The 22,066-nt window shown below is 38.2% G+C and overlaps 1 protein-coding gene across 1 annotated transcript in view; it reads right to left on the bottom strand.

Moving 5' to 3' along the window:
- The window catches only part of Fgd6 (FYVE, RhoGEF and PH domain containing 6), a 113,815-nt gene that overhangs the window by 3,810 nt on the left and 87,939 nt on the right, over positions 1-22,066 (bottom strand). Inside the window, exons 12-20 of the mRNA XM_046419353.2 lie at positions 21,335-21,403; positions 20,724-20,807; positions 19,743-19,822; positions 12,499-12,601; positions 11,593-11,739; positions 10,039-10,141; positions 8,330-8,457; positions 2,083-2,211; positions 278-426 (exon numbers count right to left, since the gene is read on the bottom strand). Coding sequence (XP_046275309.1) covers positions 278-426; positions 2,083-2,211; positions 8,330-8,457; positions 10,039-10,141; positions 11,593-11,739; positions 12,499-12,601; positions 19,743-19,822; positions 20,724-20,807; positions 21,335-21,403 — 992 coding nt within the window. The remainder of the gene's footprint in view (positions 1-277; positions 427-2,082; positions 2,212-8,329; positions 8,458-10,038; positions 10,142-11,592; positions 11,740-12,498; positions 12,602-19,742; positions 19,823-20,723; positions 20,808-21,334; positions 21,404-22,066) is intronic.

Here is a 22,066-nt window from a genome sequence, read left to right as displayed (position 1 = left end):
TTCCTCTGAGGTCATGTGTGGACAGAATACTTTGGACAGGACTACCCATCTTCTTTTCCCATCTGTCTCCTGAAACTATTCCAGATATTCCTTGCTTTCCTTTGTTTTAGAACAATTCTAAAGAGTTTGAATAATATATTAAATCTGTCTAATTTGGACCCATGGTTTAAATTTTGAGTTGTCCTCATGCCTTAAAGAAGGTAATCTTAAAGTGAATCATTTAAATAGGAAACTTGAAATCTCACATATAAAAGGAAAATAAGTCTACATTACTTACTTCTGAGCTGAGTGAGCATCATCTGCTTTGAACACATAAAATAACATGTTTTTGTGCAGTAACTGAAATACTTTAGACTCTGAATTCTCATCTTTGACTTGAGTGACAGTGAATCCTAATAAAGGCTGGCTCTCCAAAGCTGCCACATCCTAATTTAAAAATAGACAAATAAAGATGACCTTTTAAACTGAGACACAATTCAGACTTGAGAGCTTTTGATCAATGTAGCTCCAAATTAACTTCATATACATATATGTAAAAAAAAATTCTATTATTAATTTTTAATTTATTCCACAATATTTATTGAGCCATCCACTCCCCACCTCCAGACATTGTGCTAGAAAATTTCAGCATGTTCACATCCATTGAATTTCACATTATTTTCACTACAACCAAGGAAAGTGACTATATTACTTTAATTTTATGGATGGAGAAGCACAGCTTGGAAAGGTGAGTTACCCAGATCCTCCTAAAGAACAGATTGGACCCTGGAGGTTTTTCTAGGCTGTGAGAACACCAGGGGCTTTGGATAGAAGAAAAGGACAGAATTTCAGCAACAGCTAGAAACTGTTTATAACCCAAAGCCTATTTTATTATGCTGAGGCCTGACCAATATAATCAGGGGACTGTTGGATATGGAAAATGACAAACCCCAAAATAATGTGGCCTAGGGAGAAGGAATGAGGGAGAAGGCAATACATTGATCCTTTCCCGAGACAGTCTTTCCCAGTGACAAGACAGGCCCTGGGGAGGAGATATTTATCAAGTCTGAAATGATAGTTTCTGGGAAGAGGCCAAAACATTGATTCCACCTTACACAAATTCTTTCCCAGACACTAACCACTAACATCACATCCTCCATTTGGCCCAGTAAAGACAGCCCAAACTGACATGCTCATTAATTAAGTCACTTCTCAGTGTAATCAATATAAGCCTAAACTCCCCCTCTGGCCCGTGGCTCATTTTCCACAAGGAAAGTGGGTCCATCAGAAGCGTCACTCCATCCCTAAATAAAAGCTGTGCTGATCCGTGAAGTTTGCGTCAAGCTCAGTCCCTTTTGTGTTTACAGGGACAGTCCTGAGAGTGTCACCCAAGAGAGTTGGACAGAAAGTGATACTGGTGCAATGGAGATCAGGAATGGGTTCTTGTTTCCCAGTGTTGAAGAACTCACACCAGAGAAACGCCAAGGCAAGTATAGCAAGTTTTATTTAAGAAAGTGATAGAGACAGACTTCTTTAAAGAGAAGGGGGCCTTGGAGCCGAAAGCCTGTGGGAGGGGGGTGGACTTGCCTTTCTTATAGACCTCATAACCCCACTCTTTAATCACTGCCTTCTCTTTCTTCCCTGTGTAAGTGACTGGGAGCAGGAGCATGGAAGTTAATTGTTAGCAACCCAGAGTGCAGAGGAGCACAAGAGGAGGTTAACCGTTAGCGACCCATTGTTCTCTCTTTGATAACCAGTTCTCAGCCTCTTGACCTGACCCACATTGTTCATTACCTACACTGACTGCCTGACCTTTGTCTCTGCCTCAAAAGGATAAGAAGCTCTGCCTTTAGTGAAGTGGTAGTAGTCACCCAGGAAGACTTGTACTTTATTACTGTGGAAAATTCTTAACAGGTGAGTAAGAGCTCTCTACTAGGTACCCATTAAAAATGACACCACCTTGCTCCAAACCAAAGCAACAAGGAGCTGGGGAAGGGCCTGGATTCTACCCCCACCAACACAAAAAACAAAAGCAGAACAATAAAACGTACACAAACTAAAACAAGACCCTCAAATTACTCATCTTTAGATTTCACATCTTACCTCACTTGCAGCATATGTATACAACACTTTATTTTTTATGACAAACCACAAGTGTTTCCATGGTTTCTTATTGCCCTTTGATCTGTACAAATAGCCACTCATAGAAGAATCTTCTGTGTTTGCTGATACCTGTAAGTAAGCCCCATACATAGTTTAATGGTTTTTGGACAAATTGTAAAGAACAGCAAAGTTGCTTGTAATCATTAAGAATTAATAGTAATCACCATAACAACAGAATCTTTCAGAATGAAATTGTTTATTTTCAAAGTCTGCTATAATACAAATTTGCATGAGCATAAAAACCCTTGCTCTTAGAAACAAGTTCTAGAACTTTACCTATTACCATGCTTGCACGTGTGTGTGTGTGTGTATGTGTGTGTGTGTGTGTGTCTGTCTGTCTGTCTTAGTAGGATCCTCTGTATTTTCTGGTTTGGTAGGAGAAGAAAAATAACCCAAAGCCATCCATGCTTTTTTCTGAAGATGCAAAATTTTGGGACTGCATATGTTATCTACTGCTTTTCTTGCAACTATTAGGGGGAAATTATTTAAATCGTTAACTCCACTCCTGAAGTAACTTTTTGGACTTCTAAAAACCATTCAATGAATAGTAAGTAGAAAATCCCCTCATCCCCAATGAGGATCTAACCCAGGGCCTTACAATGCTAGACAAACACTCTATCATTGAGATAAAAAGCCTGAAAATTCTATTAATGGAGGTTGTTTTAAGGATCAATCTTGCTCCCCAAACTATGTTCTGAAAGAGAAGAAGCTATTGAGGCATGGTGGTACATGCCTGAAATTCTAGTTACTCTGGAGGCTGAGGCAGGAGGATCTTGATTAGTTCAAGGTCAGCTTGTGCAACTTAGACCTGATCTCAAAATACAATAAATAAATAAAGACTAAAGATGTAGCTCAATGTAGAGTGCTGGCATAGCATGTGTGAAGCCCTAGGTTCAATCCCCAGTACAAAATCAAAAGGAAGAAGAAACAGCAGCGTATTTTTGTTTTATGAAAGTTGAAAATGCACCTGGGGTTGTGGCTCAGTGGTAGAGCACTTGTGTAGCGTGTGTGAGGCACTGGGTTCAATTCTCAGCACCACATATAAATAAATAAAGAAGGTTCATCAGTATGTATGTGTGTGTGTGTGTGTGTGTATATATATATATATATATATAAAGTTGAATATATTCAAATTTTTATGAAAAAAAGCATCAGTGATTATAATCTGGCAATTTAAAGTGCTTTTTTTTTTTTTTAAATCATGTTTAGGATTTGCCTTATTAGAAGTGTGGCAGGAGACTCTGTGCGTGTGTGTGGTTGTGTATGTGTGGGTGTATTGCTGGGAATCCTCATGGCCCATAGGCAAGCACTCTACAAGTGAGCTACACCTTAGCCAGGTGGGTAGACTCTTAAGGTGACCTCCTATGATCCTTGTCTCTGACAGTCACAGTGTCATGCTTCCTCCTATTGAGCAAGGACAGAACCTATGACTTACTTCTAATGAAAAGAATCTGATGGGGGGTGGGAAAAGGAAAGACAGTAGAATAAATTGGACATAACTCTCTTATGTTCATATCTGAATATTCGACCTGTGTAACTCTACATCATGTATAACCACAAAAGTGGGAATTTATAGTTCATGTATGTATGATATAAAAAAAAATCTGATGAAGGTGATGGGATGTCACCTCATGATTATGCTACATTATATAAGACTCCCTCAAGCTAGAAAACTGACCACAGAGACTTTTCCCTTTGTAGTTATGTTGAAAGGTCCACTGGCAAGGGGCTGAGGGTGATCACTAGCAGAAAGCAGCTTCTTAAGAAGCTAGGCTTTCAGTCTGCAACAGCAAGGAAATGAATTCTCCAAAAAACCTGAAAGAGCTCTGAAACAGCCCCTTTCCCAGTTGAAGCTCCAGATGAGAATTCAACACTGGCCAAACCTTGATTATGGTGCTGCAGAAGTCCCAGCTAAAACATGCCTGGACTCCTGAGATAGTAAATGCAGGTTATTTCAAACTACCAAGTTTGTGGTAATTTGTTATACAGCTATGGAAAACTATTATGGGTGGGTGAGAGGGGTTCTTTAATTTTATATTTGTAGTGCCAGGGCCTTGTTCATGCTAGGTAAGTGTCCTACTGCTACCCAGCCTTGTGAATTTTATTTTATCTAAATTTAAGTTTTTTTATGGTACTGGGAATTGAACCTAGGGATGTTCTACTATTGAACTATATCCCCAGCCCTTTTTTTAATTTTTTATTTTGAGACAGGGTCTTACTGAGTTACTAACTTGTTACTAATCAAAAGTTATTTGAACTTTTGATTCTTCTGCCTCAGTCTCCCAAGTAGCTGGGACTACGTGTACACACCACTGTGCCTGACTAGCCCTGTGAATTTTAAAAGTATATCTTTAATTATGCATTAATGGATGAATTATATGAACTTTTTTTTTTTTTTTTTTTAGATAGAGAGAAAGACAGAGAGAGAGAATTTTTTAATATTTATTTTTTAGTTTTCGGCAGACACAACATCTTTGTTTGTATGTGGTGCTGAGGATCAAACCTGGGCCGCACGCATGCCAGGCGAGCGCGCTACCGCTTGAGCCACATCCCCAGCCCTATATGAACTTCTTATAAATTTCACAAAAGGATTATATATTGTTTAGTGGAAATTTTAATATCTAACACTAAGTTACAAATGTCAATTAAGTGAAAGTAGACTTATGTAAAAAAAAAAAAAAAAAAAAAAGCATCCTTTAAAAGTCTATCAAGTAGGGCTGGGGTTTTGGCTCAGTGGCAGACAGCTTGCCTGGCACATGTGACGTACTGGGTTCAATCCTTAGCACCACATACAAATAAATGAACAAAATAAAGATACTGTGTCCATGTATAACTAAAAAAATTTTTTTAAAAAGTCTACCAAGTAATACCAGCTACCTTGTTTCTTAAAACAAATTACAATGTTTAACACTCAAATGAGATTTTGCATAAAATATAGTTGCACTGGGATACTACAATGTATTCCTACAAGTGTTACTAGCCACACAAAATAAATCATAATACTGAATACCTACACACAGTCTTCTATTATCCGTTAAAAAATAATATTGGTGTTAACAATTTAACCACCTGATTCACTAAGGTTTTAATTATTTTTTAAATAACACTCAAGGGTTGGGATTGTGGCTCAGTGGTAGAGTGCTCGCCTAGTATGCATGAGGCCCTGGGTTTGAACCTCAGCACCACATAAATGTAAAATAAAGATATATGCCCACCTAAAACTAAAAAATAAATATTTTTTTAAAAATAAAAAATAAATAATACTCAAGGAGCAGTCTGTCATTACTAAGGGTACCAAGAATCTGAATGTAATTCTAAAACAGAGGGTTTTCTAAAAGTTTTCTAATTTCACTGGAATAAGGGCTGGGATGCATGTAGCTCATTGGTTAAAGTGTTTGTCTAGCATGTGTGAGGCCCTGAGTTTAATTCCCAGTACCACAAAACAAAACAAAACTTCTCAGTTTGTCAAAAAGTTAAACATGGAATTATCATATGACCAAGCAAGTCCATTCCTAAGCATAAACCTAAGATATATGAAAATATATGTCTACACAGAAATCTGTACATAGATGTTCATAGCCTGTAAGAGCCAAAAGGTGGAAAGATCTCAAATGTCCATCAAGGGATGAATGGATAAATTGTGGAATACAGATAAAATGAAATATCATTCAGACATAAAAGAAATGAAATGGGGCTGAAGTTGTGGCTCAGTGGTAGAGCACTTGCCTGGCATGTGTGAGGTCCTGGGTTCAATCCTCAGCACCACATATAAGTAAATAAATAAAATAAAACATATTAAACTAAAACATATTAAAAAAAAGAAATGACATGCATGATACATGCTATAATACTGACACATGCTGTAATTTTGACAAACCTTGAAAACACTGTGGTAAGTGAAAAGAACCTGGACATGAAAGTCACATAGTCTACAATTTCTTTTTCATGATATAACCAGAATAGGCAACTCCAGAGAGACAGAAGAAGATTAGAGGTTGCTAGAGGGTGGGAGGAGGGGAAAAGGGACTGATTACTGAATGTACAAAGGGTGTTTATATGGAATGATGAAGAGCTTTTGAAACTAGAAAGATATCGTGGTTACCCAACATTGCGAGCACACTGAATGCCACTAACTGTATACTTTAAAATGGGTAATTACATGTTATGTGAATTTCACTTCAATTAAGTGAAACAAAACCAAAGAACATAGCTTCCCAAGGAAAATACTATAGTTTGATGTTTACAGCACTTAAATATACATATTAACTTCTCCGGTATGACTGTAAAGGTCAAAGAAGTGCTCTCAAACATTAGCACGCATGTGAATCACCAGGGTGCTTGTTAGAATTTCTGATTTTATAGACTTTGGGTGAGGCCTGAGAATTTCCAGGTTCTCAGGAGATACTGATGCAACCGGTCTTGGAGCCACTTAGAAAATCAGTTGACTAAAGGAAGAAATGGCTGTATTCAAGAACTGGAGGGCAGCATAAAACAGGACTAAAGTTAGACTGAATCTAGGCTATACTCTAAAGAGTTTTGTAACCAATGCTGACAAATTTCAACTGAAGATGGGAACAAATTGAAAGAATTGTATTTAGAAACTAGTATGACACTGGAGAAGTTAAAAATTATAGAGAATTGAGAACCACTTCAGTTGATTAAGAAACTCAAGGCAGGTAGGTTATTTATTTATTTTATTCATCCATTCATTCATTTATTTATAAACTTGCTGTTTTGCCCAGGCTGGCCCCAAACTCCTGGGCTGAAGGGATCCTCCCTCCTCAGCTTCCCAAGTAGCTGGGACCTCAAGGGTGAATGACAGCACATGGCAAGAACCTCAAAGTTATGAATGCAGGTTTATACTTGGGAACTGAGGGATAAGAAGAGACAGTTTAGAAGTGCTCACTAAATTGGCTTAACCAGTTTCACATAAAGGTTGGCAATTAGAAACTTTAAATCCTTATTGTTTCATCAGATAAGTTATCAATCACTTCAACTGGGAATATACCTTTAGTTTTACCTATGAATCATGATCCTCATCAAATTTTTAGAGTTGTTTGCTTCCACTTTGTATAACAGAACACCTTCATGGTAAACAAGCAGGAGAATCAAAAACCCTAGTCAGATCTGGAGTTGGTGGCATGTACCTACAGTCCCGGCTACTTGGGAGACTGAGGCTAGCCTAGGCAACACAGTGAGACCGCATGTCAAAACAAAACAGCTGGGTGTGGCAGCACACACCTGTAATCCCAGTGACTCGGGAGGTTAAGGCAAGAAATGACAAGTTAGAGGCCAGCCTCAGCAGTTTAGCAAGATCCTGTCTCAAAATAAAAAATAAAAAGGGTTGGGATGTAAATCAGTAGTAAAGTGGCCCTGGGTTCAATCCCCAGTATCAAAACAACAACGACAACAACAACAGATAAAAGCTACCAGCTCTGTGGGCTATAATACTAGCACAAGAGGAACTAATAAATAACTGATTGTGATGGGAGGGGCCAGAATGGCAATGCTGTCTGCTCTCTGGCACTTGTTGATTGACACTTACATTTGAGGAACTGTGACAAGGTATCAGTGTTGCCTGTGGATTTACTGCTGGCAGATGCTGCTATGACTGTTTAATAAAATTTTCTTTGTTACCACGGTTGTTTTTTTTAAAATATATATATTTTCAGTTGTTGACAGACGATTATTTTATTTACATATTTCTATGTGGTGCTGAGAATCAAACCCAGTGCTTGACACATGCCAGGCAAGTGTGCTACCATTGAGCCCCAGCCCCAGCCTGACTATTTAAAAATTTAAGATTAAAGGATGTCAACAAATAACAAACCATGTAAATCACTAAATGCTAACAAAGGGCCCCCATTATTCTATGAACTCCTTCCCTCTGGAAAGAGGCCTCCTTGAAGTAATTTTAAAAATTCAAATGTGTTCATCTTAGCTTTATTCTCTATCATTACTATAAAAGGTTCTCTGAAGCTTTCAACAGCCATTTTCTAAATGACTCAGGTCATAAGGGAGACCAAGCAAGATTGTAAGAAATCAGCCATCTCCATCACCAGTATTAAAATTCATATTTTAATAGCAATGGGAAATGACATCCTCCTTTATGAAATAAAAACAGCATGTTATGTGCATATGAATAATTCAACCTCTATCTCATTATAAGTTTAATGGAAACACTTACTTCTTTGAGAGCGGCTGGGATTTTTTTCTGTTTCCTCCCTGATGGAATACTATGTAAGACTGATGATAAGGCACTTGAAGGAGATTTGTGATTCCCAGGAGATCCAACCTTAGGGGAGTGCTGTCGATCTATAACAAACCAGATACACTTATGTAGCCAATGGTGATGGGCATTCTGCGCTTCAACTTAATTCAAATCAATAAACACATTGTACAAAATAGCCATAAAAGGATGCTCGAGAAATGGATGACATCCATGGCCCTGGAAAAAGGAAGATGATTGCTGAGAGCAGAGTGAGAGGAAGACTCCACTGTCTGATTTTCTACTTTTTGAACTTTAAACCACAAGAAGAAATTATCCTTTTGAGCCTTTAAATTTCTGAAACATATGAATGTCCTGCCAAATGGAAAAAATACCCGCCCCCCCAAAACTTACCTACTGACTTAAAAAATACCTAACTTTGTTCAGTATCTAGATACTTAACCAAGTAACAACATTACAATGAACAAGGTACTAAAGAGGAGGATACAAAGGAGGGAACAATTAATTCTGACTGCAAAGGAAACCCTAGGAAGAGAAGGAGACATTTACATTGGACACTGAGGCGTAAGTAGTTTGCTAGGTGTAAGAGGGGGTTGAACACTCCACACAGAAGTCAGCGTGAGCAACTGCATTATAAAATAAGGAAGCTAGGAAAAAAGGGACCTGGAATGCTTTTTAGGCTGGGTGTGTCAAGACCAGATCAAATTTAGAAATTAAATCTGGCAGTAGTCAGGAGAGATTTGTAACAAGGAAAACTCATAAGAAAATTATTAAAGTAATTTAGACCTCATTAGGACTGATACAAAATCAACACAAACTATTTGAGAAGAAGCTGACAAGATTTAATAACCAAATAGGTGTGGATGACTAGAAAGGAAGATTCAAAGATGAATTTTGAATGTCTACAGTTCATACTATGGGTTCAAAGAACAAAGAGAGGAACAGAAAGGCTGGCAAAGGAACAGGGGATGTGTCTACATGGAAAATGTACAGACTACAATGTACCATTAATTCACAAATACATGGATTCTGAAACAGGATGTCATCTACTTTTTTTCCCCATATAGATATTCCTCTCTGCTGAGGAGAAGTTATTTTTCATGGACATAAAGGACAATCTTTTCAAGATTTAGATTCTATATGTTTCAGAAATTTAATTACATTTCCCCATCCAAAATGTAGACTTGAATGGTCCTACTTGTATTTGCTTGGCCTGGAGGATGCCTGAAAATAACTAGAGGACATGTATGAAGCATCATTTTGTATTTGTTCAAAAATCTACAATAAAATCTCATTAAAAGTGTTACCAGGCATGTTTCCATAGAGCATGACTTTATAAATAGAAAATGATTCTTACCAGCACACTATTATGAGAAACAAGAAATTTCAAAATAACTTGCAAGTTAAAGTTCCCGTTTGTTTTAAGTATTTCATTTTGTAATTTTATACAATCGGTTTTCTTAGCAAAACATTTTCACACTGTAAAAACAAATTTCAGTCCAACTTTTCTTGGAAATTACCACAAAGTATGAGTTAAGAAAGCTTAATACTAATTTTAAGACAAGCATCAACAATGCTAATGTACCAAAGATGATTCTTTCAGAAGCCTATTGGAAAGCATCTAGGGAAAAATGGAATTTCTGGTCAAATCTTTACTTATACATTACCTAGTTTCTGCAACTCTTGGAAACAGTGTTCACATACTCTTGCTGGCTGATTTTTCAGGTAATCTAAGCCATACTTATTTGATGAACAAGCCTGGCATACAATCTGAAAACACATTACAATTATTTTATTTAGAATAACTTTTGTTTCCAAACTATAAATAGGTTTTACAGCACTGTCCACTTTTCAAAACAGTTACATGCTCATGTTCTCTTACTTAACCTCATGGAGTTCAGGCATTCAGTGGACTAGCATGTGATATCACACTTGAAAGACAGAGAGGCCACAAATCATCACAGAGCAACTACTATGTAAAATAATGCAGTCAAAGAGCTAATATGCATCAAGTGCTTAGAACAGTGCCTAGCATGCAGTAAGTCCTGATAGCTGCACTGACCATTATCATCATCATCATCACCATCACAGCTGCAGCAATGACCACTTCTATGCTCCTGCCAAGTGTCTGGCTCCGTACCAAGTTCTCTCTAAATGGAACCTTGTTCCTTGTTTAATCATTTTATTTTTTGGTACTAGGGATTGAATTTAAGGGCACCCAACCACTGAGCCACATCCCCATCCCTATTTTTTGTATTTTATTTAGAAACAGGGTCTCACTGAGTTGCTTAGTGCCTCGCATTTGCTGAGGCTGGCTCTGAATTCATGATCAAAGCCTGCCTCAGCCTCCCAAGCTGCTAGGATTACAGGCATACGCCACCGCACCTGGCTTGTTTAATCTTTAGAGTAATGTGGATATCATTGTTATTAAGCTCACATTACTGATGTCAAGAAGGCTTATGATATAGTTAGGATCTGGAAAGTACCCCAAAGGCCTATGATTGAAAGCACTGGTCCCCAGATTGGGTGTATTGGGGGTAGTGGAACCTGTAAAAGGGGGGGCCTTGTGGGAGGTTTTAAGTTATGGAGGGTATGTCCTCATAGGAAATTGTGGAACCCTGGTCTCTTCCTCTTTTTTAAAATGCCATGAACAGTAAACAGCTGAGGTGAATAGGTTTTCTCTGCTGTGTGCTCTGCTCCTACTCCCACCATAATGTGCCACCACAGGCAAAACCATGAGCCAAATAAACCTCCAAAACCATGAGCCCAAATAAACCTTTTCTCTTTTTAAGTTGATTTTTTCCAGGTATTTGTTACTGCAATGGAAAGCTGACTAAAAAAACTAACAAGTGTCATTAGGGATAATTTGACCACTGGAAGTTCCCCTTGCTATATACTTAGTATGTAGACAGAGGTGGTTTAAATAACTAGCTATAAATGTGAAGATCATTTAATCGTGGATTTGTTAGTTTGGGTTTCTGAATGTAAGTTCTCTATTACTGACCTCAGAAAGTACATTTGGGGTGAGAGGAAGGAAGATTTCCCCTCCCCTGTTCCTAAATATTTAGAGAAGACTATCCATGTTTTCTACCACAACCATCTTGGTTATTTTTTCTTTTGCTGTGATGACTGCAGGGGTTTCTGAGGCGGAATATGCTTCCCCACTGTGCACAGCCTAGCGAGAGGAGAAATCACAATGCAGATGGGTTGTCCTCTCTGACCTTTCCACAGGCCCGGCAGTGGTGTCGTCTCCAGGTCAGAGTAAATTCGCTTGTGCAGATCATACACATTGTGGCTCTGGTATCAGGAATCCAGATGGGAGCCTTTGATCCAAGGGGACTAACTTCATCTTTATTTTCTGAGTCAGCCTGCGGGAAAAGAATGACTTCTGATTACCTCCATGCACACAGCCTGCGACAGAACGGAGACTTTTTTAGCTAGTGGTGGTGCCATCTCCGGGTGCTGATAGTATCATTAAAGATGTAGGAGGAGGGGCTAGGGTTGTGGCTCAGTGGTAGAGTGCTTGCCTCACATGTGCGAGGCACTGGGTTCAATTCTCAGCCCCACATATAGATAAATGAATAAAAAAAAGGTCCATCAACACTAAAAAAATATTTTTAAAAAAAGATGTAGGAGGAAACATGGGCTATTCTATTTTTTGTGTTCTCAGGATATTGAGGTTAGCTATATTCTAAAAATCCTCTTACTGCAAAATTAACTTTAAAAGTGGGATAACAGCTGATTAGCTTCTTCCTTAAACTATTTTGTACTTTCTAAATTTCCTACAATGGGGACTAGGGGTATAACTCAGTACAAAGCATGTGTTTAGCATACATGAGGCCATGGATTCCTCCCTAGCAACACACACACACACACACACACACAGAGTAAATAAATAAATTTCCTACAATTAAGTTTTATAACTAGAAAAAAACAAGAGTATGCTACATGTTACCACAGACTCGCAGTTAGACATTCACAGATGGATAAACATGTATTGCTAAAATTAGACACCCACCTCTGATCCTTCCCTGCAACATGTTGCTTTACTAAACCCCTGTGACATATTTCTTTAAGGTAAAAACTGTTTGAAGTACACTGGAAAAAGAAAAAAGGAAAGATAATACCTCCTCGAGACTCCTACTAGGACAGAAAGTGGTTCTTTTCTTGGCATACTCTTCTATTGACCTGGAAATTGCTTCTAGCCATTCATCCCTTTCAGTGGCAGAACTGTTGGGGGCAAGAGAAGGTTCCATCAACCAGATGTCAGCTTTGACTTTTTGCCTTTTTCTTACTTCTGTTAGTTCTCCCATGGCAACCAACTCCACCACCCTCCAACGCTACTCGTCAAAAGCAGCAACTTGGAGGTTTATGTGAACAAATAATCAGAGCAGGCAATAGGAAACCCAAAGCATTTTAGTAAATGCAATGCTTTTGTCCTTTCTAAAAGTACTGCATTATATTAAGTAGCTTCTGAAGGCTCCTAAATTTACAAGTGTCTTTGTTTGGTTTATGGGCTAACTGTCCCAATTCATAATTATAATTATTTACATAACCAAAGAATTTCCTAAGACATAATCCTAGAATTCAGAAATACACCAAGAAATTCTGTTTCAAACACCTACATATAGCACAGAATATTAAATACCTTTAGATTATTAACATATTACCAAAAATTTCTAGAAAGGATAGCGAGGTGAAGGGAATATATTTTTAATATCATAAAACAGATGGTAAAAAAAAAAAAACGAAAAAAAAAAAAAAAACAGATATTGAAGGAATGGTTAATAAGGGAAAAAGCCCACGGCTGTTTTGAGGGCTCCTCTCCCTACTTGGCCACCAGGATTTCTGTTCCTTCCTCCGAATCATCAGGTGTATCTTTAACTCAACTCTAATGGAAATGGGCCAAAGAAGGGAAAGCCTTCCAGAAAAGGGCGTTCTTGTTCTGCAGTTTCGCTCCATGCCTCTCCCCCCAAAACTCTGTCATAACTTCCAATCATCACTGGTATCAGGACATTTAAGAAGCTATTTAAAAATTTTTGTTTGGCATATTTAAAACTGAGAGGCATATATTAAGTAACATAAATAGGAATAAATATATTAATTTATACATATACATGGGGGGAAGAGAGAAGGAATGGGAGAGACAGACTTATCAACTTAAAAATCCAACATAATTAAATAAAATCCATTCATTATAGATTTGTGACTGTGTAAGAAAATGTCCACTTTCTAAAATACTTTAGAAAATCATAAATTAGAAAACTGAATAGCACCGGGCATGGTGGTACACTCCTGTAATCTCTGCAACTTGGGAGACTGAGGCAAGAGGATGGCAAGTTAGAGGACAGCCTGGGCAACTTGGCAAGACTCTATCTCAAAAATAAAAATAAAAAGGAATAGGAACATAGTTCAGTGGTAAAGTACTCCTGGGTTCAATTCCCAATACCGGGAAAAAAAAAAAAGAAAATTATGCAGCAATCTTGATGATTTTTGCATCAAGTGATTAAATGCAGTACAGTATATTAGTCACTATAATTTTAAGTATAAAAACTCCATCATAAGTAATGGCACATATAGGGCTGGGGTTATGGTTCAGCGGTAGAGCACTCACCTAGCACATGTGAGGCCCTGGGTTCGATCCTCAGTACCACATAAAAATAAAATAAAGATAAGTAATGGCACGTATAAACATACAATGCTGCATTGAATTTTTTTCACAGGGTTGGGAATTGAATCTAGGTCCTTGCCTATATTAAGCAAGTGCTTTACCACTGAGCTGTATTCCCAGCCCCCTTAAAACTATATTTTGAAAGGCCCAGAGCAGATCAAGAAGATACTAGAAACCACTCATCTTTTATACAATAATCACTCTCAGAAATGTACCTCCCTATTAAATAGCTTTGAGTGCCACTTAGAATATTCAGTAGTAAGTACATAAAAAGGTAGGAATACAGTTTACAAAAAAAAAAAAAAAAAAGTTTAAAACTAATATACTTTTCAAATATCCATTACACACAAAGAACAAAACAACAAAAAAAGAAACATCTCTCTCTAAACTAAACCTACCTCAGTTATCTCTACTATTCTAGCATTACTGCCCCAAACAGCTACTATCTACTAATGAGTATATGTCAGCCTGTAAGAGTACTTCCAAATGTCATCATGCCTCACCCTCAGAGTGACCCTATGGAACAGATACTGAATCTCACACACACCCATCTCCCCTCTATGACACCATCACTCATCATCTCCATTTACTGATAAGGAAACTGAAGATTAGCCATGTTAGATAACTGGCTTTATAGACAACAGGCTACTACCTCATAAGCTGGTATTAGACCCAAGTGTAATTTAAGACTGAACCCTTCACAATCGGGTCATTGCCAGCTTGTTCAAGTTCTTTGATGGACTACACTATGGTGACACATGCTCAGGCTTCTAGGCAAACATTCATATGATATTACTATCTCTCCCTCCCTCCCCCTGGCTCTTTACTGGAAGAAGTAACAGAAAACAGAGGCAGATGGCTAATTTGAGAATGGCTGTCGGATTTTTCTGGAGCCCTGGGAGCCTGTGGAAAGTGACTCAACTGTGCAAATCATGTCGCATATGCTGTTCTCTCATTTAATCATTCCTGGCTCTCTCCTGTGTGGGGTCTGCCAAGACGATGTTTACCAGCTCTTGATAACACTTCCCTCACAGACCACACACACTTGCCCACAGCATCCAGAGGAGACATTCAGGCTCTCTTTTTGTAACATGATTAGTCGAAGAATAGGCATCTTTCTTGGACTGGGAAACGGGACATTCTTTTGTAGAATTTGTATAGAACTAGAATTCAAAGTTCTGTCAAGCGAGTACCATTTTTCTGTTAATTGAGATGAATTACCAAGGGGAAAAAACTCTTCAATCAAAGGGACTGCTGGTGCATTAGACAGAGCTACACCACTGTTTGTACTAACTGTGGGATGCTACTGTGAGGTTCAAAGACTAGACATCACTTTGAAGCATCTGAGTAACATTTACAGGGAGAATATTAAGGGCCAGAAACTAAACCAGAAACTGGGCACACATAACACACCTCACTTTTAAAGGCTCACATCCAACTGAGACGAGAAAAGCAAATAACATAAGAGAGAACAAATGTAAAGCAGATAAATAACAGAAAGGATAAATTACTTATTTAGGTGTCAGGTAAGGTTGCAGAGGTGATGACCAAGTTAGAACTTGAAGAATTACAAGAGTTAGACAGGGAACTGCAGTCTTTCTGTGCAGCCTCATTAAAGTCTTCTAGCTTTATTTATCATCCCAACTGACGACACCCAAATGTATACCTGTAGCCCAGGCTTCCTCCTGACGTCCTGATCCTTACATAAACTACTCTGACCACTCCACGCAGACCTTCCTCACATTTAATGTGCATGTCTGAAACTAAATGTCTGACTTCCCCCTGAAGCTGCTCCTTTCTCAGCGTTCCTCTGCATAGTGAGTGGTCCCACCACATACAGACTGGAGACTCCTGAGGAATAACTCCTTTCTCTCATATCCACATCCAATTAAATGCTTCCTTTAGTCCACCTCCCAACTGTGTTCTCAGTAGCACATCACTCCCTGGTATAAATTATTCAGTGGCTTCCTGTGGCTCTTAAGCTAAAGACTCAAATCCATAAGGTGATTCTGCAAAATCTATCCCACTTGTCCTTCCAGGCAGGTCACTCTCCTTGTCATGTTCTAGCTCATGCCACACTGGCCTTTCAGTTCTTTGAATACTCCATGCTCCCTTTTGTCTTGGGATCTTCATACTCATTGTTTCTAATGACCAGGAGGCTCTTCCAGCACCTACTCATCCTTCTTAAGTCAATATGCACAGCAGGCCTGTGGGGATTGTCCTCCTATCCTCTCTCTAAAAATCTAGCCTGGGCAACTTGGAAAGACTCTATCTCAAAAATAAAAATAAAAAGGAATAGGAACATAGTTCAGTGGTAAAGTACTCCTGGGTTCAATTCCCAATACCAGGAAAAAAAAAAAAAGAAAAAAAATTATGCAGCAGTCTTGATGATTTTTGCATCAAGTGATTAAATGCAGTAAGTATATTAGTCACTATAATTTTAAGTTTCATAGTACCTAGGACTTCTCCTGTGTACTATTAATCACAATAATACCTACTAGTGGTGATAGTTGCTAAGTCTTTCATTTGTCTTCCCTAATGAAATATAAGCTCCCTGAAGGAAGGGACTTTTTAATTACCCACTGTATCCTGATGCCTAGTGCAATGCCTGCCAGGCTTGAGGATCCAAATTACTTACTGAATGAAGGAGTGAATTCCAGGTGGGGTAGCTACCTGGGCAAGGCAGAAAGATAGTAACATGCATGGAGACTGTAAACTTTGAAACCAGGCATTGACTTTTCTCTAGAAAGTACTCCACGGCACCTTCTTCTTCTATAAGGCTGTTTCATCTACATTAAAAATCTAGCAGGGCCCAGATGTGGTGGTGCCTACCTGTAATATCAGTGGCTCAGGAGACTGAGGCAGGAGGATCACAAGTTCAAAGTCAGCCTCAGCAACTTGGCGAGGCCCTAAGCAACTCAGCAAGATACTGTCTCAAACAATAAAAAGTGGGGCTGGGAATGTGGCTCAGTGGTTACGTGCCTCTGAGTTCAATCCCCAGTAGCAAAACAACAGGTTGGTTTGTTTGTTTTTTTTGTTTTTTTGCCTGCAATCCCAATGACTTGGTTGAGGCAGGAGGATCTCAAGTTCAAGGCCCTGTGAGTTAGCAAGGCCCTAAGCAACTTAGTGTGACTCTGTGTCAAAATAAAATGAAAACAGCTGGAGATGGGACTCAGTGGTAAAGTAACCCTGGATGCAATCCCTCGTACCCCCAAAACAAAACACAAACAAACAAAACTTCCCTGTCATGTAGTGTAGCCACCTTCATCTTTACCTCAGCTAGATCTCAGCCAGACCTTCTAGATAACTTGCAGCAGATTCTCCAGCAGCACTTGCTGCTTCACCTTGTACTTTACATTATAAAGATGCGTCTTTCCTTAAATTCATGAACCAACCTCTGTTAGTCACAAACTTTTCTTCTGTAGCTTCCTTACCTCTCTCAGCCTTCAAAGAATTAAAAAGAGTTAGGGCCTTTCTCTGGAGTAGGCTTTAGCTTAACGCCTACTTTGGCTTAAAGCCTGTGGCAGGTTTGATCTTCTATCCAGACTACTCAAACTTTCTCCCTGTTGATAGGATGTCATTCATGCATCCACTGGAGCAGCACTTTGAGTTTCCTTTAAGAACTCTTCATTTTCATTAACACCCTGGTTAACTCACTTTTAGCCCGTCCTGGTTTTCAAGATACCTTCCTCACTAAACTTAGTCATTTTTAGCTTTTGATTTAAAATGAGATATGTGTGGCTCTTCCTTTCACTGGAACACTTAGAAGATATTGTAGGGTTACTAATTAGTTTAACTTCAATATTGTTGTGTCTCAGTGAATATGGAGGCCCCATGAGAGTGACAGGGGTAGGGGAATGACAGGTCGATGGAACAGTGAGAACACATACAACATTTATTCATTAAGTTTTCCATCTCATGTGGGTATGTTCATGGTGCCCCCAAACAACAAACAGATTAAAGATTACTGATCACAGATTACCGCAATATATAAAATAATAATGGAAAAAGTTTAAAATATCGAGAGGGCTGGTGGTGTAACTCAGTAGGAGGGCACTTGTCTAGCATGCACAAGACTCTGGGTTCAATCCCTAGCATTGCAAAAATAAGTCAAATCAAATCAAATCAGATATTGTGTGAACTGCCAAAATGTGAGTCAGACACAAAGTATGCACTTGCTGTCAGAAAAATAGCACTAACAGATTTGCAGGTTGCCACAAAATTTCAATTAATAAAAAATTTGCAGTATCTATGAAGCACAGTAAAGAGAGGTATGTCTGTATGAGTCACACAGCTTCAGGTTTCCTTACTGCTTGTTTAACAATTATGGTAGTATGTTTTGGTTAACACAAGTCACAGCAGATTTCAGTTTAAGGTAATTGGTATCATAAAAAACAATGCATTTAAAAGCAAAAGACTTGGGGCTGGGGATGTGGCTCAAGCAGTAGCGCGCTCGCCTGGCATGCGTGCGGCCTGGGTTCGATCCTCAGCACCACATACAAACAAAGATGTTGTGTCCGCCGAGAACTAAAATAAATAAATAAATAAATATTTAAAAAAAAAATAAAAACAAAAGACTTCAAATTGTATCCTAGCTTCACCAGCTCTGTATACATGAAAGGGAAACTCAACTTTTCTATAATTTGGCTTCCTCATTTTCAAGGTGAGATGACACCTACCTCATACATTTGCTATGCCTTTAAATAAAATGTGAAAATTTTCTAGTAAACTATAAAGCACTAGTTATTTTTAAAAATCTTATGTTTCGGGGCTGGGGATGTGGCTTAAGCGGTAGCGCGCTCGCCTGGCATGTGTGCGGCCCAGGTTCGATCCTCAGCACCACATACAAACAGAGATGTTGTGTCCGCCGAAAACTAAAATAAATAACAGGTAATTTATTAAAAAAAAAAAATCTTATGTTTCACTGTAAAAATATTTGAAATTGTCATGTTTGGATCTGGAATGTCCTTCAAAGACCCATGTATTAACAGTTTGGTCCTTAGTGCTACTGGGAGGTGGTGAAACCTTTTAAGAGGTGGAACGTAGTAGAATAAAGCTAGGATTGGGATGTGCTCTTAAAGAGGACATCCTTCCTTTTTCTGGCCCCTTCCTTTTTCTCTCACTTCCTGGCTGTGATGAGGTGGGCAGCCTCCTCTACCACATGCTCCCATCATAATGTGCTGCCTTGCTATGGGCACTACAGCAATGGGTCCACAGACCAAAGAATGAAACCTCTGCAACTGTGAGCCAAAATAAATGTTTTGTCTTTTAAGTTTATTTCTGACTGGTATTTGTTACAGTGATGGAAAGCTGACTAATACAGAAATAGTCACTCAAAAAAAAAAAAAATCAGTGAGGCTGGTAGTGGTAGCTCAGTGGTAGAGTGTTTGCTTAACACGTGTGAGGCCCTGGACTGGAACCCTGGCACTATCAACAAAAACAAAAAGATCATTTTACAGCAGTGTTGTCCTATTTTGAGGGATATTTTTATCTTTGTGCTTCTATTATACTATTATATCAGTTGTCAGTCATTTATGTGCATGTAAGTCAACTTTGGAAAAAATCAGTTTTAGGAAAGAAAAAGAATAAAAAGTCTAATAAAAAACCTAAATGTAAAAAAAAAAAAAAATGCAGGAGATATGACACTGTCTTACTGGCAAAAATTCATCTAAATGTGTACATTTAAAAAAAAAAATTTACCTGGCTGAGAGAATGAAGGAACGTTCAACACTTTCAATCTTTAATTCATTCTGATATGCTTCCTGGGTGGGTTTTCTGACCTGGAAGAAAGCATAAAAACCTGAGCAAACTCATCCTATTGTACATTCCAACTCCGAATTGCAGCTGAAGTTGCCTAGTTGCTAACATCCAGGACCAACATTCCTACTCAGCTTGATCTCCATCTCCATCATCTAATCTCCATCACCTACTCTATGCTTCAGATGAATACCCACATCCAGGCCAAATTTCCCAAACCCAGGCCTTTGGTCACAATATTCCCTCCAGCCAGAATTCCTTTCCCCATATTCCAGTGTGGCCACCTATGAACCATACTTTAAGGCTCATTGGCTCTTTTTAGACTTCCTTGATTCTCCTCTTTCCTAGATGTCTATCAAAATATGCATGCCAGTTCCTCACTATGCCCATCAAAAGATGTGTGTTTATTTTATAAATTCCTAAATACCTTTCACTATGTCTTTACAGTGATATTTATTACTGTCTACTGTATAGTGTATTATCTTTCTAACTGTGTACTCAATCTTTCTGGGGAGGGAGGCTGAGGTAGACAAAAAGAATCATTCCTCAACTCATCCTCCTACTTTTCATCAAACCTACTACCATGTTTTGTTTATAGTCATTCTCAATAAATATGGTAGAAATAAATTAATGCATGAGTGAACAAATGACATGAATGAATAAGCAGATGCATGAACAGTAGCATAAGGACAGAGAAGAGTTAATGACATGAGAAAGATGATTTCTTAGGGATTTTTCTCTGCATATATAAACATGTCTGAGTTAAAAAAAAAAAAAAATGTTCAAGGGCTGGGGATGAAACTCAGTGTTACAGTACTAGTCTAGCATGCAGGAGGCCCTGAATTTGATCTCCAGCACCACAAACAAACAAAGCAAAGCAAAACAAACGAACAAACACAAAAAACCTCTAACAGATGCACTGACCTTCATTCCAGCCAATGAGAGCATGTTGTTCAGTTTATACATCCCAGATTGTACCGGTGTTGTATACAACAGGGCATCATTAAACTGAAAGTAGAAATATTTCATAGGACAAATTACAGAAAGTAATACTAGCTACAATGATACTGATATGATAAAAAAAATAAAGGGAAAATATTACCTCATGTTAATAGCTCTCTGAACAAAATACTTATGTTCTGCTGATATACACTAAAACCATCTAAAATGTTTTAGGAGAATATTATTCAAAAGGCAATTTCTAGAAAATGTGTTTCCTTTCTAAGTTCTATAACAGATTTAAGGTTTTCTGAATTCTAAATCCCACCAAGGTTTCAGTCTCCCTGAAAAAATAATTGATTTTTTTAAAAACAGTTCTACCAATCTAGAAATTAAACTAAATTCCAAAAGAAAATCATTTTCTGATATGCATCATAACAGACCTTATTTTCTATACTTGAAATGAAACTAAATAATATGGCCAAAGACTCCACTAAAACTGGTATTTGAATGTGTTGTGTTTGTGTGTTGCATATAAATGTCTTGTTACATTAAGCAATGACCTGGACACATCAGAGTTACATGTGGCCTCTTACCAGGAAAAACATTCGGGGCTGCATGACCTTCCGGGATAGCTTCTTCAGAATTCCTTCTTTGAGAAAAACCTGATTCATCCAAGCAAAAACTCAGTTATTCCAACCATCGCATTATAATTGCAATATACATACAATTTCTTTTTCATTTTTCTTCCCTAAGATTTTTTTTTTTTTTTTGTGGGAGCCTGGAACAACTAGGACAAATTTCCCTGTGACTTTTTATAGTCATGCCTTTTTTCTATTGTGGTGCTGGTGATCAAGCCCAGGTCCTCCTGCAAGTGCTCTATCACTGAGCTACAATCCTGCCCACCCCCAATACTTTTCTTTTTAAACCCTGTAAGTCACTTAGAAACTGGACAAAAGGAAAGATTAAAAAAAAAAAGCCAGAAAATAAAAGGAAAACAAAAGAAGAATAGGATTAGATAAGCATACAAAGTTTCATAAATCATATATTGGCCCCAGGGGAACTATATGGACTGATATGTAATTGAGTTCGTACTTAGTCCTGAGGCATATACAGCATCTGGATAACTGCATTTTGTAATTTTCCTGAATTAATTCCCCAGGCCACTTCTGTGCTCTATGAGGAGCATCAAAATATCAATTTTCTCCTTCCCTTCATAATCCTATTTGCATCAAAGATTTTAAGTATAATTGACTTCAAAGCTGTGTGAGGTTAGCTGGTATTACAAAATAAAAATGATCCCATTAAATCATTTTATTGGGACTCTG

This window comes from Marmota monax, unplaced genomic scaffold (assembly GCF_021218885.2).
Source record: "Marmota monax isolate L192 unplaced genomic scaffold, Marmota_monax_Labrador192_F-V1.1 WCK01_AAM20220418_F8-fsc00036, whole genome shotgun sequence".
Classification (NCBI taxonomy): Eukaryota; Metazoa; Chordata; class Mammalia; order Rodentia; family Sciuridae; genus Marmota; species Marmota monax.
This window is presented reverse-complemented; position numbering and strand designations above follow the sequence as displayed.